A 25,697-nucleotide genomic window follows, 5' to 3' on the forward strand; every position below is an offset into this window, starting at 1 on the left:
ACGATATCACTGTCATTGCAGTTCTATATACTATTAACGACACGTGTCAACAAATAAGGAACGACAGTACTTGAACAAAATATCGTGATGCTCACAATGATCACCGTTCAGGACGGGATCAAATGCATAGTCGAGTTCTTTTTCCCTACTCAAATATAAAGCAAGGTATGGAATCTGCTGCACTGCGACAAATAAACCAACTCACAATTTGAGCTTTTTGCTATTTCATCAAGGAAGATGACTAGAAAAACACAGTTGTATAAACTAACCAATCTAAAATCAAGAGTAATTGTCCATAGTGCCAGTCAAATACGTCAAACCATATCTAAAACTCTACCCGCGTAAAATTTCCAAGACATAGTAAAGGGGAAAAAAATGCAACAGCTCCCATCCTCCAAAAAGGCCGAAACAAAACTACAAATTGATGTAGGTCAGTGAATTAATTCTCAAAATCTCCAGCATTTTCTAATAAGTAGTTTGCTGCCAATTGCTCGTCACGGTCACATGCTAAAAATGCCTCTATGACCAAGGCTCTATCAAATCCCATTGCTTCAAGCTATATATGTATCATAAGTAAAACCAATCAGCAATGGTGAAGCTAATGGTCAAGTCGGTGGAAATTAAAAGAGAAAATATCAGACTTAAATATTTATTTAAGACATACCCTTCCAATTGCCTCCTGCTCAGCTGGCGTCACATTGATTGCATGAGGCATGTCTTGCTCAGGTTGATCAAATATATCACTAGTAAAAGAAAGGGGGTTTACAATTGTAAATAAAATTTTTTAGAGAATACATATTATCAAGCTCATCAGTCAAAAGGTTACTTTCATGTTACCAATTGAAATAGCAAAATATGAAACAGAGATTACCAAGCATCGATGTTAGTAAAACACAGCAAAAATAAAATTGTCAAGCATATACCATATATGGCGAGCAGTACACTCACCCTTCTGAACCCTCAATAGGTTCGTTAATCAACTGGAGAAACTCAGCATGATGCTCTTGAATTACTCTTAAGAGACCAGGATTCTGCTTTCCAAGCTCCTGAAGTACAGGCTGCAATAGAAGTATTCAAAAGACATTAAAAACTGACTACTTCATCAGCAATTTGGTGATTGAGAATATAGTTAAATTAGATACCTGCAGAATTTGCGGATTGGATTGCACCATTGATCGCAATGCTTGAAACTGAAAATGCAAACAAAGACACAGTTACTAATACAGTTAAAGCTTGAAACAAGATAAGAATAGCAAACCAAATGCAATACTAAATTGTTAATTGTTCTACATGCATACATTTCCAAATAGCCCCCATCATATAAACCACAGTATTAACAGACAAGAGGACCAACGACAACTAACTTTGTTATATGTCACCGCATTTTTCATACAAGCTAAGAATATGACGAAATGAAAAAACAAAAACATCATAAAATTTATTGTTTACTTTCAGAAAGTTCTTTATACTTCATTTTTTCTTAATAAAGTGAAATTTAAGTCTATCACAACCTTATAAAACCGATTTTCAAGATGAGGTTTGCAACCACTCACCCACATTGACTAAAAATAGATCAAATCATAATATATAAGTGAATGTATCAAATCATAATTTCAAGCTAGTGATATAAGGCTGAGTTAGACTTAAATTACACTTTCTTAAAAGTATTCATGGTATTATAATCTCAACTTTTTAGTGAAAAAGTTCAAGATACTAGAACTATTTCCTGCAACAGGATATGCAGAACAAAAATGTTTACTAGCATTAAGAGCATAGCAATTTACAGAACCAAAACCCACCTGGGGATTGTTTCTTAGAAAGTCAAGTGACCCAACTCCGGCTCCAACACCAGAAATTGCCTCCTGAAAAAAAGTACATCTACTTAAAATAAAGCTCAAAAAAACTAACAGCATAAAATGTATAGACTAGGTTTACCTGTGGAAACATGTTCAAGGGAGACGAGTTAGGGACACCAGGAACAGTTCCCGCAGTGACCCCACCTGTTTCAGTTGTCTGACTATTTGGGTAAGGAGCAGCTGGCACAGCAATTTCTGCTGCTTCAGGAATTCCCTGTAAACAAAACAAATAAGTAAATGCAAAAGCTACGAAAATAAAATCTATGCAGTTAGTTCTATAATGAGCACTTTATGCATACAGAATACAGGTAGTCCACAGCACGCTCTGGGTTATTGTAAGCTGCTCGTAGAGCACGACTAACTGTATCTCTGTCCCAACTGCCACCACCCATGTCCATAATTTGCTGAATAGTCTGCTCAAGATTACTACCAGCAACTAAATTTGAAGCAGCCTGGCCATAAGTATCCGTAGTCACACTGCAAAAATGATACCAAATGGTTTTTCAGAAGACTTGATTACAGGAAATCAGAAATTGGCAGACAGCTCAATTTGTTAATTGAAAAAGAGGGTGACGTTATAGTAATTTAGGACATGCAAGCACACTCATGCAATCCTGAAAGTATACAATGTGGTGATGACGAGCACAGCAGATCGGAAGAATCATTGATCAAAGCGGGGTCACGCGGTTGCTCATGAAATCAAAGGATTGTGCACCGCAAATCCGTTTGAGCAAGTCAGGGTTTGAGTTGAAACAGCTACTTGCTTGCTAAAAAACCCAAATAGACAAAAAAAATCCAACTCAAGGATGGCCCGTTTCCCCAGGGATCCATTTGTAAATTAGAACAAAACCAAAAACCTCTAAACAACACCATCACCATCAACAACACTCTCGGTCACCATTGGCTATCACAACACTAAACTATTGTCACCTATGCCAGCTTCACCGTTGATGGCCATCACAACACTCAAGGCCATTGCTTCACCATCTGAGTCTCACAATAATGTCATCGGTGCTGCTTCGACTTTGTTTTGTTCTGTAATTTTTTTTAGTATTTTCATCTGTTTTGCTGCCAATTTGGGGAGTGTTATGTTCTGTTAAAAAATTTGAAGAAAAATGGCATCAGCTGAAGATGGTTCACATCACGTAACTAGAAGAGGAAGTGGTATTGGAGCAAGGATTGATCTTGCAAGGTCGTTCAATTATGAATTCATAAGTTATTATGAGTAATTTATAAGTTATTATAAATATAGTTTTTCATAGACTTGTAACTATTTAAGAGTTGAGTTGTGATCTTTGAGTCACAATTTTTTTATTTTCCTTCTGATCCTCAAGTTTGACAGCATTGATCACAAGGCTATGATTTGCCATTCTAGAATAAAATTTCTTGAGCCCAAAGTTTTGGTTGCCTATAGGAAAAAGGGTTGTTCAAGTTGCTTGTGGAACACGTAGCCTTCATTCATCTGGAATGCTAACTGAATGCAACAGGCTGAAAGAACTAACTGAATGCAACAGGCTGAATGAAATCTGGACATAAGCTTGATCCTTCTAAGGACAATAACTTGTGTACGGGTAAAAACAGATTAATTAGATTGGGCCAAACCGAAAAGGAATTGTGCTGGTCCAAGTTCCCGCCTTTTCATGGCTGCAAAGGAAACAATAACTAACCAGTCTGGGAAAACCTATAAGTTATCAGGCTAGTCCCTAATTTAATTTCATCCTGATTTAGCATATGACAGGAACTTCTGGACAGTGGAAAAAAATTAACTAGATCTGGCCAGATTTGGCCTCAGACAGAAATTAATTTGAATAGTAGCCAAAGTAATCAGGTGGGCTATAACAGCATCAGACCAAATTCATATTACAAAAAAATCATTTTACCTTAAATTTATTAATAAAAACGAAAAGGATCCCTCATTAATAGCCTTCTTTAGATGGAAACCTCTTAAAAGGAACATCAGGGCATAAAGAATAGAAACTTCATCAGAATTTATAAGCAGTATATTCAGGCAACTGTAGAGATAAAAGTCATACTTTGTAGTTGTGACATCTGTTGCAGGAGCATTATTGTTAGCAGATCTGCAAAACCAATTGTTAGGCAAAAATTTCAGCTGGTACAAAAACAACCACATAAAAAGCTATTTCAAATAAACTCACTGGGTTTGTACTAGAGACGAGGAATTTGGTGTTGATACAGTTATAGGTGGGTTGCTAGCAGGCTGTCACATATGTCCAATCACCAGCTCATACAGGGGAAAAAGAAATAAAAGCCAAATGCCAAAAAAAAAATGAGCAAGGAACATGCCTGACTTGATGAAGTTCCAGCAGATCCCAAGGTTTTACTCTGCAATTGAAGAAACATGGAAAAACTATGTTCACAGAAGTAAAAAGGAATCACAAACAAAACATACCAAAGCATAATAAATAGCTTATCAAACTATTGAAAGGACAAAAATGAACACAGAATTAGGTTTATCAAACATAATAAATGGCCTACTTCAAACATATGACAACATCTAATGCTTTCACCCATTTTCAACAAGAATGTCATAACACATAACTTCCATTCCATCACAATCTAGAAAGGTGAAAAATCTAAACTATTTATGCTTAAAATTTCATTATATTAGACTTTTAAAAGTTTTATTAACAAAATAGTCTATCAAAGTTTAACTTAAATTAAATTGATTCTTTAAAAACTTCAAATGACATTATATTCACAATTATGGTGGCCTAACTACTGAAAAACTAATATAATTATTAGATCGTTCAAGGACTGTTTTTGTATAAAAGATCATAGTGCTGCATATTATTTAGAAACAAATAGTTTAAAAATTATCTCAACTTTTATTTCTCTAACAAAGGCAAGAATATATTTATTAATATCTTTAACTAAAAAAACGCACCAATATGAGAATCCGTGTATGAGACTGTTCATAAATGACAGCAAATATAACAAAATAATCTGAGAGAAGCACATTAGTAAAACCAGCTGCAATGGCATGATTGCATGGTATAGTAGTGCTCAATTTGACAATCTGGAGGAATATTTTTCCCCAAAAGGTGTACTAGATTTATAACTCAGAGGAATACCCTACCCTAAAAGAGTACCAGGTCTTTTGGCTTATCACTGTACATCAAAATGCCTAGTTGGGTTTCTGTTTAGCCATTTTAGTTCTATATGCCAACATGCTAGGCTACCGTGACAATTTACCTTGCTGGTTTGCCACAAGTTTCACTTCAAAAACTAAAGGCGATCTTTTACACTGGTAGAAAAAATATTTCAAAATTGAAAAGCATGATTGCATTACACCATGTCATCATAAACATCATTTGGCATTGTCGATGGATACCCAACCTAGGACCTAACTCAATCAACCTAGCATTTTATTCACACCTAACAACCGAATCTATTCAGCTATGCTAGGCACCCTCAAACCTCACAGTCCCTACCCCAATTAAAATGGTCATTCAAGATACACTGACTTATCCCAACCAGCAATACTTTAACTACATTGTTTGTAGAGTGATTATAATCACCTCACATCCTATAAAGTCAGGACAAACACCTTACACCACCCAGGTAATCATCATCTCCGTCTAACTAACCCCTAAGTCATCATGCTAACTTTGGAATATTGGAGTGCCATGGCAAGCACACAAACCCTTCCCACGCTCCTCCACCTACTATATAACCGTAGAGGAAGAAGGATTTCAACACAACAACCATTTGAAGCATGTCCAGAGTCATTCTCATCACATCATTGCAGTTTAGAACACAGCTCACAACAAGTTCTTATTGATTTTTATTTTTCTAAAAAAGATAACAACATTATTTTAACACAATTTGTCCTTAAGGAAATATACCTTACTAAGCATTACAACAAGAAAGCCATCTTCAGAGACCTTATTGTCTGCTAATGTAGTTTCATCTTTCAAAACCTTACCATTGTGAATCAGCAATTGCTGTCCACATGGGTAATTATCTTTGCCTTGTACATCTTCAATATTTTTCTTCACAGCCATAATCTGAGGGGGAATAAATAGAAGGGCAATGTCAGCTAACAAAGAACAAAATTTGAATGACCCTTCATGCAATATTAGCAGATTGATATAATAAATCATTGTAGTCGTATTTTAGATAGGAAAAACACCAGAGATGTAATGGTTCGGGAAGATAGAATACAAGAGGATAAATAGGGTGGGAAACAGTGAAAGTATACGAGAAATTGGAATGAGAGATATTACTAACAGTATCTGAGGGCTGAACCCTGATTTCGAAATGGCTGCCTTTCAAAGTCTTGACGGTGAGCTTCATGCCTCCTCGCCGGTCGTTTGTCAACACCGCCGATTCCAATCCAATTCACCTCCGCCCCGCCAAACCCTAGAGTTTACCTTCACACCTTCTCACTCTCACAAACCCACGCTTTTTTCTTTTCCTTTTCAACTTTATTTTTTCTTTTACGCCTTAGATACTAATACCACTCATTTATTTTATTTCTATGATTCACTGATTGGGAAAATTCAAGTAAAAAATAAAAAATTCAACTCCTTCTTTTATTTTTTTAAAACCCCTCTTTCTTTCTTTAGCGTGTTAATTTTACTTTTTGAAATACTTATACTTCTTTTATTTTATGATTTCATTTCATTTTATTTTTTTACTGATTAATGAATATTATTAGATTTACCTTGATTAAATATATTGATTTTTAAATAAAAATAATAATAAAATCGGTAGGAGTTAAGTCCTACACAGAATCAAAAAAGGGTTATATTATATGGTTTATCCTAAAATTAAAAACAACACTAAAAGGATACTCACTCCAAGTTGAAAGATGAAAAATATAAAAAATTAAATCTTATAAATGAGATAAAAGGAAGAGTATATATATATATATATATATATATATATATATATATATATATATAGTTTAGCTCTTTTCTAAACATGGACTCTTATTTTATTTCTTTAATAACAAAGTGATTCTAATTTATTTTCTTACGTTCTGTTATTTTGTTAAGATAAAAAAAATTGAAATTTGGTTTTAGGAACAAGCTGGTCAAACTGTTGTGTAAAGAAATTTGGTTAATTATAAAAGAATTAGTTTAATTAATGAAAAATAAGAATTGATAGTTTTAGAAATAATGCATGAGCGTGGAGAAGAATGGATGAATATAGAGAAAGATGCATGGTGGAGGTTGAAGAGAAAGAAAAAGAAGGAATGAGCTAAATATAGGGATAGTAGTAAGAGTGAAACGTGAAAGTGGGCAAGGAATGTGAAGAGAGAGTTGCTGAAAAAGAGGGGGAACAGATCAGAGTACTTGAGATGCGGATCTCAAGTGAGGAAGAGGTAGAAGGGTGAGAGAGTGTATATAAAAGATGCGACCATGTTTTGGGTGGTTGGAGACTGTGATGTAAATGTATGCATTGAGGAAGAAGAAGACGACGATGATGATGATGAAGATGAAGAACATGAGTAATGCACGTTGTTCTTACTGGACAATGCTGATTCTCTCCCTTGCAATGCTGGAGCCCTGCACTGTGGCGGCTTTCGACATAACCAAACTCTTGTCGGAATATCCCGCCTATTCCTCCTTCTCCGGCTACCTCACCAAAACGCAGCTGGCCGACGCAATAAACGCCAGGCAGAGCGTGACGGTGTTCGCGGTGGATAACACCGCCATGGCTCCTCTCTCCGGGAAACCAATCCACCACATAAAAACCATATTGAGCCACCACGTGGCGCTGGCCAACCTGGATCTCCACCAGAATGAAACCATCAACGCCACCACGCTGTCGCAGGATGAGGGAGTGCTCCTCAAGATCAACAAGGGCGACGTCACCCTGGTGTCCACCGCCAAGCCAAACGGCGCGGCCAGAGCCAAACTCATAAAACCCCTTCTGGCTGAATGTAATATTTCGGTGGTGCAGGTAAACAGCCTCATGATGACCACCAACCGCCGCATGATGACCACCAATCCAGAGACTATAATCCCAGTCAAGTCACCGGTGCCGGTGATATCACCCGTACCAGTGTACACCCCAGTTCCCGTCAAGTCACCCGTTCCGGTCATATCACCCGTCCCAGTAATATCGCTTGTTCCAACACCTACTCCTGTGCTAACACCAATTTCCCCCGATATTATATCACCCGTCCCTGTAATCTCCCCCGTTCCGGTGAAGACCCCCGTCCCGGTCATAACACCCGTCCCTGTAATCTCACCGGTTCCGGTCATCTCCCCCGTCCCGGTTATTTCACCAGTCCCAATAATCACTCCGGTTCTCGTTAACCCCCCGGGAGTCTCTCCCGCCAATCTGATCAAACCCCCGGCGCCAGTGGGGCCACCGGAAACTTCACCGGTTCCGGCAGCATCGCCTGTGAGAGAGCCAGTGCCTGTCCCAGTCCCGGTGCCGGTAATGGCACCAGCAGCTGGTGACGAGGATGGCAGTCCCGGTTCTGCGGGTCCAGATGACGGCAGTTTCGGTCCAGATGATGGGAGTGACATTACTGCCGATGATAAAGAAAAGTCAGGGGTTGCTCTGTTTGGCGTGAATTGGTCTTTAGCTATTTTGCTTGCTTTCTCCGCTTCACTGTTTATGAATTATGAGTATTGATGGATTATTAGTATGAACCTTCCAGCAGTAGATATAGGATTAGGACAAGAGCAATTAATTCATTCCTTTGTTTACCATCTTTCTATTATTATTCCTGTAATGTTTCTTTTCTATTTTACATGCATGCATTGCAGAATAATACTTTGATTCCTTCTTTGTTGCTTATTCTTTTCTTCTTCTTCTTCTTTTTAACTGTTACCGCGCTTTACTTCTGGTTTTTTGGATCTTCTACATTTTTATAACATGTTCCTGGTACAACATTTTGGGTAAATGGATGGAACTAAAAGCCTTCGTTTTACCATAAGCCTCAGAGTGTGTCGTGTCAATGTTAGTTTGCCTCCTGTTTGATACAAGAGCTTGTATAAAGCTTAAAAAAGTAACTCATGACCTTCTTAATTGGATGCTTTTTCAACTTATTTTCATAAACTGTCTATTCACGCATACATTTTCTATTGAATACACATTTGAACGTGCCACTTATATGATTTGAAAATTTGAAAGAACTTATTTGTAGACTAGCTTATCTATCATAACCAGGTTGTCCATTTCAATATAGCTTATCATAACCAAGTCTCATCTTAAATGTACCCAAGTCTCTATGACATTGATACGCATTTCTCCTCCTCAGGTGCTAGCAGTTCTTATTTACCAATGAAAATATTACCTTCAGCCTAAAATTTTAAAGTGCCAGGTTGATAGGTTTTCTATTCTATTCAACTTTTACTTTTAAGCATATGATTTATGTTCAAGAAGTGATCTAGTTTTGGCATTCTCATGAATCATTCAACCGAAGACTATGCTTTAGGACGGTTAGTAGTTAAAACTTAAAACCAATCAGTTTCAATCTAAACTGAGATGAAGGTGATGAAAAGCCAAATTATATATATCTTCATTGTAGCTTAAATACTATTTGGGGTAGCATATTATAACTGGAACAATATATGTGCAGTTATGTCAACATTACATTAATTTCACCAATTAGCAAGCTGAGGACGTTCTTGGAAATAGAAAGAAATTGACATATATCATATTACGATGTACCTGCATGTGTCTTCTGTTAAAGATCGTTGTGGTCTGAAAGTAGATAATCTTTAAAAGATTACAACACCACAACGCTCTCGCTTTTGACTCAGGATTTAACATTCGGATTTCTCTTTTACTAGTAGGCATACAGAGAAAACTTGAGACTATTAGCTTAAACACTCTGCTGCTTGTTACTAACAATGAAGACAGTTAAGTGAAATTGCTTGCTTTGGCGTTAGAGAAACCCGGGTGTGACTTTTGACAAACTATTGGCATATTTACATACTACTGTCATACGGAGTACAGTTTGAGCTGTAAAAGAGAAACCTCAAATGATTTTGTTGTCACAGTGACATGTACTTGGATTTAGCGGCCAAGAAACATGCCTCCGCCATGCTGGCAAACGGTGGCCCTGCAATACATCAGTGGAGGTTTTATTTGTAAACTTAAAACCCGTGTCTAGTTTTCAACTTTCAAGTGTGATTTGCAGATTCCGATGAAACTTCACTGTGGTTGGACCATACAAAGATCCTCCAGAATGGCAATTGCTTACGCTTATGCTGGTTTTCTGTAACATCACTTTCGGTTCTTTGTAGCATTTCCCACATCACTTGTACATCTTCATATCCACATGTCTGTACATCATCCTGAAGCTTCAGCAGTCCTGCTCCTGCAGCAAATTACAGATTATTCATGTTAATGCAACCGATGATAAAAAAAGAGAGTCTCAATTGCGTCTATGAGATGCGTGTATGAATTGATAACCACTAAGGATGCTTTGGGGAATCCATTTACTTTGGTTTATACAAAAGTATCACCGACTAAATCTCTATGATGTAACAAGCAACAAATATTGGTTGTGTGACTGAAGTTTTGGTGCGGAACAGAGGAGACTTTTATTGGGCCACTGGGCACTATAAAGTAGGGATCAATCAATATCAATAATACAAAAAAACTTTGACTATGTTATTTGGTGCCACCGGTAAAGTTTTTGGGGGCATAAAGTTGCACTGAAAAAGATGTGGATCCTACCCTTGGGTGATGAAAGGATTAGTTAGCTACTGCTGCAAACAGCTCTAGTAAGTAAATGTAATGAATTATAAAATAGAAATAAATTGCATGTGATGTAGAAAGGTATAATCATGAATAAGATAAAATGGAAATTCGCATGGTTTTGTCTTGAAGTGTCATGGGTGGGTGGGTGGATCGAAATTAAGTAAAAACCAAGAAACAAGAAATTCGAAGTGTGATGATGTAAGAGAGGAAAAGAAGAAGAACCGTTTTTGCGAGTCTTGAGACGAGCGGAGAGAGCAAGCCAGACACGTCTGACTGGAAAAATCATGTTGCGCCAGATATCCATGAGTTTGTTGGGATTTGGTGTTTTGTGGATGATTCTTCTCTTTCTCTTTCTCTTTCTGTTCTTTCTTCTTCTCTGCCGAAGTGGCACCGCTATTATTCTTCTTAACCAGGCCAGACCTATCTACTGTTATCATATCATGTTTCTCTTCTTCTTCTTCTTCTTCTTCTTCTTCTTCGAATTCGAACACAGAGACAGAGACAGCGACCGCACCGAGGAACAAGAAAGCCTAATGATGTTGGCTATTGCCTCGCCTCACCCCTTCCGCGTTTCTGTCTTATAAAACTCACACCACCGACACGTGATCTTTTATTATTCTCTTGTCACTCTTTTTTTCTTTTCTTTATTCACGCACCACCAACTAATATTATTCATCACCCTTCCATTAACTCACACTCACAATACAAAACTACTCCTCCTCCTGCTTCTCACATCTCCACGTCACCCGATATTTCTTTTCTTTTATTAATTAATTAAAACTAAAAACCATGTCAGTTTCTCTTTCTCATCATAATACTACAATAACTTTACTAAATTATAACTAAACGAATAGTTTATTCTTTTCAATTTTTATATTTAATTTTAATATTTTTGATAAAAATTTAATTAATAATATGATTTTTTTATTTTAAATTAACATTTAATTTTTTTCTTATTCAATTTAGTTTTTATACTATTCAAATAAAAATAATATAGTCGTTTGATATTGTAATTCCAACTGATAACAAATTTAATTAAATAAACTTTGATATTATATTAAAATATACATTTTAAGTCTAATTTGAATTAAGTTTAAAGTTCTTTTTTAATATTTAATGACATAATTTGACTATATTTATTTTTTTCGGATACAATTACAAAGATTAAAGATTTTTTATTTTTTGACTACGTTGTTATAGATGAATACTTGACCTTAGTGGTAACTTTTAGATTTTTTCTTATAATTTGTGAAAAATTTCTTTAAAAAAAGAGACACTCTTTATGTAAGAAAAAATAAAATTCTTAGGAGAAGGAGTTATTTTATCATTTGACACAAATATTGCATGTAGGAACGAGGATCTCGATATTTTAAGTAAAGAAAAATGTTTCAGAATCCAAATTTATTTATTTATTTATTTCTGAAGTAACGGAAAATAAATGTATTTAGTATTTTTCTCATCATTAACAAATAATAAAGAAAGGTAGAAAATTCATTTTAGAAACAGTTGTGTACATTATTTATTGGCGTTACTTCAAATTGCATATAATAATTTGGCGCTGTGATTATTCAAATCAGCACACTGTAACTGCATAATATTTTAAGAAAAAAACACTGGTAATACCATAAATAATAACTCAATAATATTACTATCTAATGATATGTGTGACCTTATATAACAAAATTTAACACATTATTTTCAATTGTTTTTCCTTGTCTACAAGTTTTAGATCTTAAGAATCAAAATCAAAATAACTTATATATACTTATATACCCTATTAGCACACAAGTCCTTGTATCGGTTAATAATAATTTATATACATCATTTTTAATTAGGTGAGACATTTTTCTAATGACACAAACTTAAAAGATATAATATCTCAAATGTAAATTTATTATATAATTATTAAAAAAAACTAATTTGTCAATCAATAAAAACAAGGGTTAAATATATTTTTGTCCCTCAAATTTCAGTAAAATTTGGAATTAATTTTTCTTCAAAATTTTTGACCAATTTAGTCATTCATCTTTAAAAATATGTAAATTTAGTCATTTTAACCAAATTTTGTTAAGGTTGATACATTTGAAATGTGAGATAAACTTAACAAAATCTGGTTAAAAGAAATAAATTCACGATAAAAAATTAAATTAATCAAAAATTTTAAAAAACGACTGATTTAAAGTTTCATCGAAAAAAAATATATTTAACCTAAAAATAATGATTTTCCCTCATTTATTTTGTTTAAAATTTGTCTAAATGCAGAATATTGGGCACCATTCAATGATTTCCCTAAATTATTAGAAATTGAGAAAAAGGTAATTCAACAAGAGCGGCACCTATTCCCTGACACTCTTTGTCCTTTTATTCATCAATATTTTAAGTTGTCACTGCCAAAATAAAAACAAACACGTGCTTCATATTGTGTTGTCCTCTTTCATTCTATAAACAAACAACATCCTTATTATTAACACTGTTTCTAATGTTTATCCACGTATTCGACTCAGATTTTACTTTTTTTATTTATTCATATAAGTCCTTAGTTTCGAAAAGCATAAAAAATAATTTTTGATTATTAAAATGGATAAAACAATAAAAAGAAAAAGTAATTTTGAGTTAATTGAGTGTAAGATGAAATATTTAAAAGAAAAAAAGGTTGGTGTCGGTGAAGTTTGGTGGAGGGTTGATTTTGATTATGCAGCAGAAATTGAATATAAGAATAGTGGTTGGTTGGTTCTGTCAGTAAGTACTTTCTATTACTCTATTTTAGGAACAACAAACTTTTTGCTCTTCTCAATCAATGCAACCAACCACTGTTACTCTCTGGAACCAAAATATCGGTTTTAAATCTTTTTTTATTATCTCATCAAAATTCACAAACTCACCCTCAAAGATTACAAGTTTTAATGGTTGGTCCAATTTAGAAGCATTAGGTTATGTTATGTGTGTTGAGTTTGTGAGGTTGAAGTGTGTGGAGAGGGTAACAAGTGAAGAACCATGATGTTTCATCTAATTTTTTTTTTCTAAGTATTCTTGCAATAACCTTTCATTCCTCTGGATCATCTCTCATAATTATCATGTCATCAACATAGATTATAAGAATTGTTATCTTTCCTTTATTTGAAAACAATATATGATGTCAATTATTCGGTAAATATCTAAAAATAAACATTGATTGAATGAATTTATAACAATGCTCATATTGATTATTTTAGCTCGTATAATAACCTTTTCAACTTACATACAATCTTATTTTATATCAAGCATTAGGTAAAACGAATAATATTTTTCTTTTTGGATATCAAACCCCATATTTTTACCTTTTTATTTTTGAACATAAACCCTTTCTTATACACTGATATTATTTCTTGGAGGTCCAAAAATTAACAGGAAAAAAAATCCTAAACTCTAATACGAAATAAAAAAATAAAATTCAATCTATAATTTGTATTCATATATTTTTGTATATAAATATTTTATTATAATTATATAAATTTAACTAATTAAATACTTTGATCTCAACCACAAATTGTGCATTTCTTTTCTTGCACACAACCTTATTTTTAGCACTCATAGTAGGAAAAGTAATTTCGAATAATATCTAAACGATATCTCTCATGTAATTTCAGATAGTTCACCAAATTTTATACAAGTGATGATTGGTATATATTCAGGAATAATTGTAGCTAATGTCATATGTATTTTTTGTAAATAATTTTTTTTATCACCACTTATATAAGATATAAGATGGCAGTCTATTTTTAGAAATATTTTGATCATTAAAAAAAAGAAATTAGAGGGTAAAATAATGAAAGTAAAGTAAATGTAAACATATATTAGGTTCTCTTGTGTAAAACCATTGAATAATAAAAAAAGAGACAAACACCTTTTCTGAACGTACAAGTTAGTAATAATATCTCTTTTACAAGTTTTTGAGCTGTAAAACCAGTATTTTTATTGAATTTAACTTTTAGGCATTATCTGCGGAAATTTTTACTCTTCCGACCAAAAAGATGTTATTATTGATATTTTTACGAAAGTAGCAATAAAAGTCAACAATTTTATTCACAGTACATATTATGGTGAGAGGTTGAAATTGAAGGTTCATTGGCGATGTTTGTGCTCTTTTTAATGATTAAAGTTCATAAAGTTGGTGAAATGATGATGATTAATGTTGTTTGCCTTCTTTAACCTATCTTTGCATCCCCTATATAGCAAAGTTGGTGAAGACAAATTCATTTCTTCACCCCCCTTCTCACTTTCTTTATATATTGTATAATGTTCTTAAGGCATTTAAACTGCTTGAATTAACAAACATTTAGATCATTAAAATTGACAAATATTAGGTTAAAAATAATTGGCATATAAGTTGTTGCAGTTGATGACATTGAGACATGATGGGTGATGGGAAATTAATTGGGTGAAGTCTGAGTTAGGTCACCAGATGCATATGCTTTTGCGCACTGAGATAATTCTGATGCTGAATAAGGGCACTGTGGATAAATTATAGAACAAAAGAACAGAAGCACATTGATGAGAGTGGAAAAGGCGATGATTCTGGCGAAGATGGCAACTTGGAACCAATTCAAATATTGTTTTTTGGCTCAGCGATTCCACCCAATTTTGTTGCCTTGGATGGATGTACAATGGAAAAGCAGGATCAATGAGGGCCACATCATGTTGTCATCTTCTGCTGTGGCACCCACAATCAATTTGTGCTTAAGTCAAACACACATCACTCTTCTTTAATCTCAGATCCTATTATATATAAATCTGACATTCGTTTATTCTTCTTTATCACACACACACATGCACTTTCTTTCTTTTAGCCAAAACCAATCACAAAAGATAAGAGCTAACATTAGTGCTTGCCCTTCTTGTTTTAGAATTCTAATACCTACATTCCACTTCACACCACTAACCACGGAAGAAATTTTAGTGTTTTGCAACTTGTAAAGGGTGGTAAAATTAGTGATTCTTTTGGATGCTTTTTATCCAACCCAAAGTTAGCATCACCAAAAAGTTGTTAACTTTCCAAAATAACCGAGCATTGGATTCCGATAAAGAGTGGACTATCTGGATTGTTCTGAGATAAAATGTAACCTTCACATGTCATCACCACACACAATACTTAACATGGAAGGATTGTTTTAGATAAGAGAGGACCATAAGGAATCAAGGACACGTTGGGAATGATCCTCTGTTTAATATACTTTCGAGTGATTGATTACCTTTTCTACATGGGGCAAGTGTTCAAAATCAAGACTCTATTAACCACCACAAACAGAGGAAATGGCATCCTCTGTTTCAACAGTTTATAATTATTATTTTCAACTACTGGTCTTGTGTCGAAAGAGCACCATGTTTGGTCTCATAAATTTCTCTCCAAAGTTAGATTTCAAAACAGAAATGGTCAAGAATCTTTGGCATACATCTCAATATAAAATTCAAAGTACCACATAGATACATTAGATAGTATCCACACAGAAGACCTACTGGAGTAACACAGTGGCCCAGTTATCCCTTTTAAAAATAAAAATAGAAAAAAATTAATCACTAAAAGCTCAAAATCCAAATCATCTAGAGATTTGCATATATTCTCATTCTGAGGTGGCCGAGCAAGTGCTTTTGTGCCCACGCACGAACGCAGTGATATTCTTGGTGGGGTGGGGTTGTTGATTTATGTTGTGTTCCTTGACCTTTGAAACGCTTAATTTATGTGGAGGCAAAACTTACATTGGCCATGGTCAAACCCTGCTTCAAAATACAAAAATGATTCTTGCCTTGAAATGTCTCTAGTGCCTGGAACAGGATGTGATTACAGTCTGAGGTGCTTGGTTATGTGACATAAAGCTGACAAAAAAGTTTGATGCTTCTGTTAATATCATTGCGTCATTTAAAGTAATCACATAATTAACATTAACTCCCAGGTAGCTAAAATGTTTTACTACTATGCATTTTGTAAAGACAAGTTTATGTTGTGGACAGTTAAAAAACATTGTGTATAAATTCGGAGATTGCCTGAAGAACTTTTACTGCACATCTGGAATACGGCAGAAGATAAAACCTCTAAATAGTGCAGAGTGAAGATAAAAACAAGAAATCATTAATTATCTGTGCAAACAGCAGTATATTCAAGACTATAAATGAATCAGTCAGTAGGGTTATTGATGGTCTTTTGTGGTTTGTTTCCCATACTAATTATTGGATTTGAATACTATAATATAAAGCAGAAGCAGGTTAAATTAAAAGAATAATTACATCACCTTTGAACAAGCGGTTCAGCAATGTAAGATCAAACATTGCACTGTTTTGGTATGGAGATGAAATTTCATGTATTTCCTTATCTTAAAATTGGGTTACATCATGATAAATATAATGGTTATTAAAACTAGGGAATGGCTAAAGAGAAGTACACTGTTCCAAAGTGAACCGTGTCCATGATAGCAATTTACTATGATAAGATTCCAAACTGGCCCAATCATAATTCACGAGGACTTGCACCTCGGGAACATTCTTTATATTAGTCATCTATGTTCTTCATGTATTCCTTTGAAAGTTTAGTTTCCATTATCAACTGTTGTTCTTTGATTAGAGAATAACCCGCTTCTAGTAAAGCATCCACCGTTTGCTATCCAACCAAATACAGAAGCAGAGTCAACTTCATTTGAAATCTTTTCACAAAACCAAATGAAGATGTTTATAGGAAGATAAGAAATGAAAGAATCAAGGCAAGACAGTCAAACAGGTCAATTTGAATAATTTGAATTTCCTGAAGAATTCAATTCAATAAAAAAATACTACATTTATTATCTTCCATCTACTTGGTAGGAAACTACAAACAGAGAATATGCTTCCATAATAAAATCAATTATTGTTCATAATAATTATCTACCTTTGGATAAAATAATATTTCATTTAATGCTGGAGTAAATCAGTCAAGTCAATTTGAATCTAGAATAGATAATTCACTACATCATTTCATATTCTCCAACAACCGTCAACTGCTAAAGGAGCTCTAGAGCAATATTTCATCACGACTAATTTGATCTACAGTCAATCTGGTCAGTTATTGTACCATTACTGGATACAGAATAAATGCAGAAACAGAAAAACGATCGATGAATTTACCTCTGGAGGAATAAATACAGGAAGGCTTGGGTCCTTTCTTCTTTTGAGAAGTTTGCTTCCGAAATTTTCAACACCTCCAATATCATCAATCCACTAAAATCCACCACGTATTGTGTTATTATAAACCAGATTTCATGAAAAAATTAATTAAATTTGGATACTAATCTTGCATTCCAGCTCTATGATCTCATGTATAAAGGCGTTTGTCAATTATCATCGTTGAAACTTGAAACATCAGCAATACAAGCATTGGTATTTAATTATTACTATTTTCTGTAGATAGCTGTATTAGTCATACTCCTGTACCGTGGAAACATATTCCCTTAGTTAGATAAATAATATTAAGATGTAAGGTGATAGAAACATATATATTAAGATGTAAGGGTTCTCCCTCTAGATAAGAGCCTTTCTCTTTACATGACATTTGATAAGAGCCTTTCTGACCACATGGTGGGGAGTTCAATCCTTGAACCTTGGGAGAACAATATAGAAGTTATCCATTGCAGTTTGAGAGGCTAAAGGCCTTTAAACTCCACACAAACAGTGTGGGAGTTACGTTTCATTTCTAGCAATCGTATCCTAACAGAATTTCAACAGATTGTTCATCCCAAGTTGCAATAGGATTTTAAGTACATAATTATTTTGTTATTAAGGAGTTTTCCATGAAGAAACATGATGCCTCACAAAATCTCTCTGATAAATGGGTGAAATAATTTCTATAGTGCAAAATAACTACATACAAGAGTCACATAAACAGAGAATCCTTTTTTTCTTCTTCTCTTCTTTTATATATATATATATATATATATATATATATATATATATATATATATAGATAGATAGATAGATAGATATAGATAGATAGATATTATTTGTACTACCTAAACCTACTGTAAGTATTTGACTAATAAAAGTAAATAAAAATTATAGTTTTGCCTTATCGAAAAGGAAAATTGTATAGCAATAATTAAGATCTAAATGTAAACTTACCTTTAAAATAGATGTGTCATAAGTACGTGATCTTAGAGCTCCATAAAAGTCCAATGCTGACAACAACAAAAGAATGAAAAATAAACAAACCCTGATATCTCAGACATGATGCATTCAAAATTCTATCATTGGTAAAAAGATGGTAAGTACAAGTTACTTAAAATCAGCCGCAGATAATAACCACAAACATGTAATTAAATAGGATTTTATATGGAGAAGCATGAAACTGAAACCATATCATACGAACCCAAGAAAAATAATTAGGCAACCGTGACTCTTTCTTTTCTGTTCACGAAATAAAGAACATGTTCTTTATAGCCACACACTAACAAAATAACTGCTCATGACAACTTTTTTGGACCTACTGTAATGTAGTGGTAGAAACCTCTAAGATGCGGATCAATTACCTTGATTAGGGAAAGTGTTCACAACCCTTTCAACTTCAACCCTAGATATACCATCTTTCTCATACATTCTGTGAACGATATTCAGGATATCTTCGAGGTTTGGTTGCCTGTTCCACATTTACAGACAGCATTTTAATTTTAAGGAAGAGTGGAATGGTTACCTGCCTCCATCAAAAGAGATATTTCCAACTCATTACATAAGCAATGTGATATATGATGTAATCATTCCAAAATATAACTTTATCAAAAAACATCTATCATGAAAATTCCACCTGCAACACTAATGTAAATCTTATACTAAAACCTTGTATTATGCACCTTCAGAAACTTCCTCAAAACGGTAAGTATAACAATCCTAGAATAAGATGGATTGCAGTTTACCAGTAAAACTTATCCATCCTTCCATCACGAATCAGCGGAGCATAAATAGTGGAAAAATCATTCCCTGTTACAATGATTGGAATTCTGTTTGTGATATCTGAATCTCGCCAATCTTGGCCAACACTTACTCTTGTAGGATTGTCTGACAGATTCATAAGAGTCCCGACAACAATTTGATTGTTGACCGTCATTTGAGTATTCCCTGTGTGAAAGTAGCAACATTGCATTCAGTAAATAGTTGATCAAATACCAGCCACACTAGAAGATGCAGGACACACATACACAGTGTAGTGAACAAAAAAGGGGACATGACACAAAATTACACAGTATTTATGTTATTCCATTCTAAATCTGATATAGGCTTACCAAATCTACCAAGTCCAGCATCAATATCATTGATCATCAAACAGCTCATTTTCCCCTGTATCAAGAAAGCACAACTCCACAATTTCAGAAGATTAAACAATTACAATAACATTGTCCAACTAAAAACATAGAAATTAAAGTTAGACGTAACACTAATATGAACAATCTTATTATTTTAACCAAATTTGTCAGCCTATGCCACACTTGGTATAGACATTGTTCAAATAACATCAGACTGTATCATCAGACCAAGGAATTACAGTAACATTATTATAAGCATAAATATTCAAGCCAGAGCTAAAATAGTCTTTTTTACTTAGAAACATTCATGTTATAGTTTGTGCACACCATAGGAGGTTGACCTTTCCCTTCTTCGTCAATTAGATCCCTTAGATGGTAAATATGAATAAGAAATTAGGCACCGTTTGTTTGCCTAACCATAAGAAAATGAACACTTGCATCCAATGAAAAGCACAAGTTCCAATGCAATTTGGAGAATGCATAAAAAAAGGTTGGAAGAAAATACAATACAAGCGGATGAATATGAAGTTAACAATCTTTAGGTGATGAATGTCATAATTCTCTAATAGAATAATCTGAAGCACAAATATTACGTTGTTCAGAATACGTCATATATACTAGCATTCTTTTCTGCCTACAGCACAAGGAGGGTAAGCTCTGGTACGTTTGGTTTGGGCATATTAGCGCTTAGTTTTAAACATGTTCTAGGTTATCATTAATCAATCTTTTTTTAATTTCTCTCTCATCAAAGAAATAATAACTCAATGCAACATTTTCATAATACCTTAAAGGAAGAGAAAATTGCAGTGTACAACCTCCATAAAATAGAGAATAATATATTTTCCAATGCCAAAGTCATGTAATTAATCACATAAAGTAACATGTTAACTTAAAAAACAAGACATACTGAAAACTTTAAAACTCCTAACTTGATTCTGGACAACTTGAGATGCTGTTCTGTAACGCTCGCGAATTAATTTTCCTGGCTCTCCTGTAAATGAAAAGTTGGTAGGATGGGGTGACTAGACCAGTTAAACATATACGTACGTAAACATACGGTATTCAAAATTAAATAAACTGCACGAGCATTCATTATTAACCAAATTTAGAAATAAGGGGTAAGAACTAATGCAATGAAAACAATTTCAAATAATCCCACCAATCATTGTTGAGTATCAGATGGAAGAACTAGTTTGCATCAGTTAAATGGACATTGTTTTGTTCATTTTTTCAATGACATGGCAAAGTTGTCTATTTTTTAAGTATTAAAGCAATCGACTTACCAGCTCTCTCTGATTCCAGTTCGCCAGCAGACATAATTACGGGTTCAACTCCCATGGCCTGAAATATAAGTTCTGTTTGAAATGATTTCCCCTGTCCTTTTCCTCCCCAAATACCTGGAGGAAATTAAAAGTAAAGATTAAATTTTAAAATAGAACGCGCAAAACATTTCTAATTGCATATAAGCCTAGCCATAGGCTTCACTTTTCAGAAAGATTAAATTTAAAATTATAATTGTGCAGTAATATTAGACTGAAAATGGGCAGGGCAGGTTTTCAGAGAGAGCATCAATCTCACAATCACATTCGAGACAGAGACAAATACAGTTATTAACTACATACAGTAACAGCAGGAACTTAACGAAAAGTAGTTATTTTTACTTTGTTTTGGGTTCTGGACAGACTACAGAACATTCATTTGCAATTGGTATATACCTAGAATTAGAGGAACTTTAGTGTTGAGGATATGAGCTAGGTAGTTCTTGACAATGTGACAAACTGCATTCACAGAAAAAGATAAGTTACTGTAATGTGCAAAATATGTCAGCAACATTTTAAAATTTGAACACAGAGAATTATATATTAAAAAAAGGAGGGATGGATGGACCACATGTAAATTTTGTGATTCTAAAAGAAATTGCGGGGAAGATTGAATAGTTTCGATAAGCGCGCGCGAAATAAGTAAATGGGTTTAATTGAATAAGATAAGGAAGCAGGAGTATTGACAGAGTGACAGTCTCTGATGATGAGATGAGCTATAATAAACAACCATTTCGACCAAGCTCTCTTACTGCACCAAAATGAGTTATTAGCACAGTTTCTTCAGAAGGGTCCATTTTGAGAGTGCTTACCGACTTTGTCCTGTGAAAGAAGGAAGAGAAATGACAAAGGGTGCCGGAAGAATTGCGAGAAAGTGGAATAAATAAAGAGTAAGAAATCACCATGAAGAGAGGAGCGATGTAATAATCGCCGTGAAGGTATTCAAAGGACCTCGTAACTTTTTGACGATAGTCAAAGACAATGTCCGCTGCACAACAAAAAGAAAGAAGAGAAAAATGCGGTGTTTGGAACTGTTACTGAAAAAACGCTGTGCGTAAAAAGAGAGTAATAACAATAACATTAGACTGACAATCTTTGCCGAGAAAATTGCCGGCGAAAAGGGAATCGATGACGCCGGCACGCTGGCCGACGGCGATGTTCATGTTATCAGCCTCTTTGCCAAGTCTGTACAGATAGTCTCTTCCCTCTGCGTCCTTCGCCTCCCACGACGACTGCTCTGACAATCGCTTCTTCTTCTTCTTCTTCTCCTCCTTCTCCTTCTCCTCACCCACATCACTGCATCGAACACGCAATTGAGCTCTGTATGCATGTTGATACTGTAGCACCCTTGAGTTTGGATTTGAATTTAAATTTGAATTTGATTTTGGAATTGGAAGCCACAGTGATGAATGTGATAACCACCTCGCCATCTCGATATGACAATTCCCCGCCACTCAATCGTATTTCCCTCTCTTATACTACCATATCGCTTTTCTAACATATTATAAATAAATAAATTAATTAATTAATTATTATCATTATCAATTCAATTAATTTTTTAAAATTTGCCTAAATTTGGAGCAAGTAATTTAAATAGCGATTAATTTGAAAATGTAAAAATTGCAGTAATATTTGTTGCAGCAGAACAGATACATTTGATTGAGTACACTATAGTCCAGTGTGGTAGGGAACTCCGGTGGAGGGAATCCAAGAGTCAGCGTCTAAGAGATAGGAGGCGGTGAAAGGGGCTAGTTGGGCCGGGTGGCTAAGGACGGTGACGCCGGCCCAGTTAACTCTGTCGTCGGTGTTAGAGCCCGGCCCAAAATTCTGAAACTCGATGTAGGTGACTTTGTCGGTGGGCTGGTGGGGCATGGGCTCCCAACCTTTTGGATCGACGATGGAGTCAATGTAAGAGTGGAGAATGGCGACGGTGGAATAGGGTCTCAGGGGACGCCCGAGGCTCGCATGCACCTCTCTCTTTCTGCTCTCATCCTCCGGCGACATTCTGAATTCGCATCTCTGGAAACTGAACCCGCTCTTCTCATTCGGATCCTCTCGCGACTGCGCCGTGAACGTCACGTACTCTCTGTACCGCGCGTACACCATGCAGTCCTGGAACACCGCCGCCGCGCTGCCGTAGATGAAGTCCACCGTGCCGTAGATATCGCAGTTTTTGTAGAAGTGGCGGCCGGAAACCGCCCACAGAGTGTCCTGGAGTCCTTGGATGGAGCATTGGAAGAATACGCTCTTGTCTGCCTCGTTCCGAACCGCCACTGCACCGCTCGCGTTTAGCCCTGCCCAGTTCGCAAATCCCATCTTCGCCGCCATGAACCCATCTCCACGAATGTCTGCAAACCAAACCAATCCATCAATGCAAGAAAAACAAAAACAGAAACCAGAAGTGTTAAAAGCTACAGATAGACATTACAGTACCTATGGTGGAACCACTTTGGTAGCTTACTATTTTGGTGTGGTGAGGTCCGTCTCCGAGGAGCCTAATATTAGTCTTATGCGAAGGAATGAAGAGGTATTCTTGATAAGTGCCTGCTCGAACGTGAATGGTGTAAGGTTTGTCACTCATGTCAGGAGCTTCAATAATGGCTTCACTCACCGTTCTGTAATCTCCACTCCCATCCTTCGACACGATGACACTGCTACTTCCACTCTGCACCCGCCACATTGAAACTGAAAGAAATATCAGCAACACTGCGCTTTTTCTTGACTCCATTATCAAAGCATGCAATGATTTTCTTCCTTTCTGTGTCTATGTATATATACACAACTGGTTCGGTAGAATCCACGTTGACTTCTCTACACTCCATGCATGCTAGTTGTATCTGCTTCAATAAATAAATAAAAGGAAAACAAAACTAATATATAACTAACCTGAACTTCCACGGGGCACCCAAAAGAAGAAGAATTTGGAGGTTCCCAGTTCAACCATCTTAGACGTAAGAGAGAGGGTGTTAATTTTAAAATTGATCTTGCATGAAAATTATTCAACAGTAATATCCTAACGCAACTGAAAACCAGGTATAAAACACCAAATGACAGAGCAAAATTTTCCTTTTTGGTGCCGGGAATCCAATGAATTTATGTGAAAACTATATGGCATGAAGTTTGTGGTGATTAAAATAATATTTGCATCCCGATTTATCTTTTAGAACACTGACCGGGTAGGTTAACCAAAAATATGGATTCGGTAGGAGCAGTTGGCCATCCCTCAGGTAATAAATAATGCCTTATTTCTTTGGTTCAGAATTTTTTTTGAGAGTAAAGCTATCTTTTATTATGGGATATACTTTTAAATCATTTAATCTCTTGTAATTAAGTTAATCTGTGATTTATAGAATATGTTTATAATTTGTGCTAAAAAACTACAAATATATTCCAACTCGTTCTCTTCTGGATAACAAGTACGAACTTTTGGTGATTGTTTTGATTATAATTGGTATTTATAAGCTATAGACATCTCAATTATTTGTTACTGGACGAGTGATTTCAATAATTTAAAAAAATTAAAATATATAATGTAATTGTATTATTTATGATTAAGTTTTTTTTAATTTTTTAAATAATTAGTTTAGTTGATTTTTAAATAAATAGTTTGAATAAAGTAATTAGAAAATTTTAAATTTCAAATGTTTTGTTTTGTGAAAACAATTTAATTTTCATTTTAAATAAAATTCAACTCTGTCTTTAAATTTAACTAATTTTGTTCATTTTTGAATTTGGTAAGACTTATTTTAATTTTTAGTTAAGTTGCCCTTTGGTTTTACTCTATCTTTGATTTGATCGAGTTCGACTCGACCATTAGTTTGTTTTTACATTTGGCTCGACTGAGTTCGACTCAACATTTGACTTAAATCGATTCGTCTTGATCTTTTGTTCGGAACGACTCAATTTTTTGTGCTAACTAAATAACAATTTCACAACTTGAAAATTTTAATTTTTTTTTTCCTGAATATCAAATTCTACTATTTACAAAACTCATGATTTTTTGAAGATAAAAAATTTGTAAAAGGATATAATAATTAAAATGGTTATGATCATGGAATGTAATAATTTTATTTTTGTAATTAAATGATTGAGATTTAAACGATGATGGAGTTGAATTAAAGGAAGTATTAAAGATGATGGAGAAGCAAGGAATGAATACAGGATTTAAATTGACACACCGAAAAATAGATAAGATTAGATAACATTGGATCCTATGCTTCTGAACTGGATTAAGAGACGTGAGTTACGATTGAATATTAGCATTAATGAACGTTGTTAAGTTAGAGAGTGTAAAGTGAAGAAGGTGAATGAATGAGAGAAGAAAAGAAGATGATGAATTGATAAATGGCGTGGGAAGGGTGAGAGCGGTAGGTGAAGGAGAAGAGAGGAGAGGTGAAGTGGGGTAGGTACAAAAACTACAAAAAAGTCTTTAAGAGTAAGAAAAACAACCTTTCATTGGTCCCATTCTCTTCTCCTCTGTTTCTGTCTCACCAACCCCAACCCCTCTCCTCCATTAGATCATCCTCTCTTTTCTT

The 25,697-nt window shown here is 34.7% G+C and overlaps 5 protein-coding genes across 7 annotated transcripts; 1 reads left to right on the top strand and 4 right to left on the bottom strand.

Moving 5' to 3' along the window:
- Nucleotides 1-70: 70 nt before the first annotated feature.
- Nucleotides 71-7,513, bottom strand: LOC114185248 (ubiquitin receptor RAD23b-like). 2 transcript variants are annotated; one of them, XM_028072869.1, is made up of 12 exons: nucleotides 7,353-7,513; nucleotides 5,723-5,884; nucleotides 4,161-4,199; nucleotides 4,013-4,074; nucleotides 3,890-3,934; nucleotides 2,156-2,333; nucleotides 1,936-2,070; nucleotides 1,800-1,862; nucleotides 1,143-1,190; nucleotides 949-1,058; nucleotides 665-743; nucleotides 71-556 (listed from the first exon to the last, which is right to left on the bottom strand). In XM_028072869.1, exons 2-12 carry the CDS (start codon nucleotides 5,879-5,881, stop codon nucleotides 440-442), a joined length of 1,035 nt encoding a protein of 344 aa, XP_027928670.1. In that variant the 5' UTR covers nucleotides 5,882-5,884; nucleotides 7,353-7,513; the 3' UTR covers nucleotides 71-439. The 2 variants fall into 2 exon arrangements, with proteins under 2 accessions (XP_027928670.1, XP_027928669.1); XM_028072868.1 differs by lacking the exon at nucleotides 7,353-7,513 and adding an exon at nucleotides 6,108-6,387.
- LOC114184804 (anti-sigma-I factor RsgI2-like) lies at nucleotides 6,797-8,471 on the top strand. The gene has a single exon (XM_028072110.1). The coding sequence runs from the start codon at nucleotides 7,275-7,277 to the stop codon at nucleotides 8,469-8,471; it is 1,197 nt and encodes a 398-aa protein (XP_027927911.1). The 5' UTR covers nucleotides 6,797-7,274.
- A 995-nt stretch (nucleotides 8,472-9,466) lies between these two features.
- On the bottom strand, nucleotides 9,467-11,297 carry LOC114186150. Its single transcript, XM_028074177.1, has 2 exons — nucleotides 10,773-11,297; nucleotides 9,467-10,164 (listed from the first exon to the last, which is right to left on the bottom strand). Exons 1-2 carry the CDS (start codon nucleotides 10,852-10,854, stop codon nucleotides 9,968-9,970), a joined length of 279 nt encoding a protein of 92 aa, XP_027929978.1. The 5' UTR covers nucleotides 10,855-11,297; the 3' UTR covers nucleotides 9,467-9,967.
- A 4,654-nt stretch (nucleotides 11,298-15,951) lies between these two features.
- LOC114185459 (ribulose bisphosphate carboxylase/oxygenase activase, chloroplastic) lies at nucleotides 15,952-22,642 on the bottom strand. 2 transcript variants are annotated; one of them, XM_028073189.1, is made up of 12 exons: nucleotides 22,253-22,642; nucleotides 22,065-22,150; nucleotides 21,975-21,984; nucleotides 21,559-21,621; nucleotides 21,127-21,240; nucleotides 20,773-20,834; nucleotides 19,823-19,877; nucleotides 19,457-19,658; nucleotides 19,076-19,182; nucleotides 18,669-18,724; nucleotides 17,679-17,771; nucleotides 15,952-16,400 (listed from the first exon to the last, which is right to left on the bottom strand). In XM_028073189.1, exons 1-12 carry the CDS (start codon nucleotides 22,590-22,592, stop codon nucleotides 16,386-16,388), a joined length of 1,203 nt encoding a protein of 400 aa, XP_027928990.1. In that variant the 5' UTR covers nucleotides 22,593-22,642; the 3' UTR covers nucleotides 15,952-16,385. The 2 variants fall into 2 exon arrangements, with proteins under 2 accessions (XP_027928990.1, XP_027928989.1); XM_028073188.1 differs by lacking the exon at nucleotides 15,952-16,400 and adding an exon at nucleotides 16,788-17,178 and having other exon boundaries at nucleotides 22,253-22,641.
- Nucleotides 22,643-22,753: 111 nt separating this feature from the next.
- LOC114185460 (probable pectinesterase/pectinesterase inhibitor 36) lies at nucleotides 22,754-24,223 on the bottom strand. The gene is made up of 2 exons (XM_028073191.1): nucleotides 23,596-24,223; nucleotides 22,754-23,510 (listed from the first exon to the last, which is right to left on the bottom strand). Exons 1-2 carry the CDS (start codon nucleotides 23,888-23,890, stop codon nucleotides 22,831-22,833), a joined length of 975 nt encoding a protein of 324 aa, XP_027928992.1. The 5' UTR covers nucleotides 23,891-24,223; the 3' UTR covers nucleotides 22,754-22,830.
- Nucleotides 24,224-25,697: the final 1,474 nt, after the last annotated feature.

This window comes from Vigna unguiculata, chromosome 5 (assembly GCF_004118075.2).
Source record: "Vigna unguiculata cultivar IT97K-499-35 chromosome 5, ASM411807v1, whole genome shotgun sequence".
NCBI lineage: Eukaryota > Viridiplantae > Streptophyta > Magnoliopsida > Fabales > Fabaceae > Vigna > Vigna unguiculata.

What these genes read in the sequence shown, in the direction of transcription:
- LOC114185248 (XM_028072868.1), bottom strand. Translation starts at nt 6,173, where the DNA reads ATGAAGCTCACCGTCAAGACTTTGAAAGGCAGCCATTTCGAAATCAGG. An exon ending in GGGTTCAGCCCTCAGATACT is followed by an intron (nt 5,885 to 6,107) that starts GTTAGTAATATC and finishes ATTCCCCCTCAG; the next exon opens with ATTATGGCTGTGAAGAAAAA. An exon ending in CCTTGAACATGTTTCCACAG is followed by an intron (nt 1,863 to 1,935) that starts GTAAACCTAGTC and finishes ACTTTTTTTCAG; the next exon opens with GAGGCAATTTCTGGTGTTGG.
- LOC114184804 (XM_028072110.1), top strand. Translation starts at nt 7,275, where the DNA reads ATGTATGCATTGAGGAAGAAGAAGACGACGATGATGATGATGAAGATG.
- LOC114186150 (XM_028074177.1), bottom strand. Translation starts at nt 10,854, where the DNA reads ATGGATATCTGGCGCAACATGATTTTTCCAGTCAGACGTGTCTGGCTT. An exon ending in TCTCAAGACTCGCAAAAACG is followed by an intron (nt 10,165 to 10,772) that starts GTTCTTCTTCTT and finishes AATTTGCTGCAG; the next exon opens with GAGCAGGACTGCTGAAGCTT.
- LOC114185459 (XM_028073188.1), bottom strand. Translation starts at nt 22,592, where the DNA reads ATGGCGAGGTGGTTATCACATTCATCACTGTGGCTTCCAATTCCAAAA. An exon ending in CAATTTTCTCGGCAAAGATT is followed by an intron (nt 22,151 to 22,252) that starts GTCAGTCTAATG and finishes TTTGTTGTGCAG; the next exon opens with CGGACATTGTCTTTGACTAT. An exon ending in CTGTATTTATTCCTCCAGAG is followed by an intron (nt 17,179 to 17,678) that starts GTAAATTCATCG and finishes TTGGTTGGATAG; the next exon opens with CAAACGGTGGATGCTTTACT.
- LOC114185460 (XM_028073191.1), bottom strand. Translation starts at nt 23,890, where the DNA reads ATGGAGTCAAGAAAAAGCGCAGTGTTGCTGATATTTCTTTCAGTTTCA. An exon ending in CCAAAGTGGTTCCACCATAG is followed by an intron (nt 23,511 to 23,595) that starts GTACTGTAATGT and finishes TTTGGTTTGCAG; the next exon opens with ACATTCGTGGAGATGGGTTC.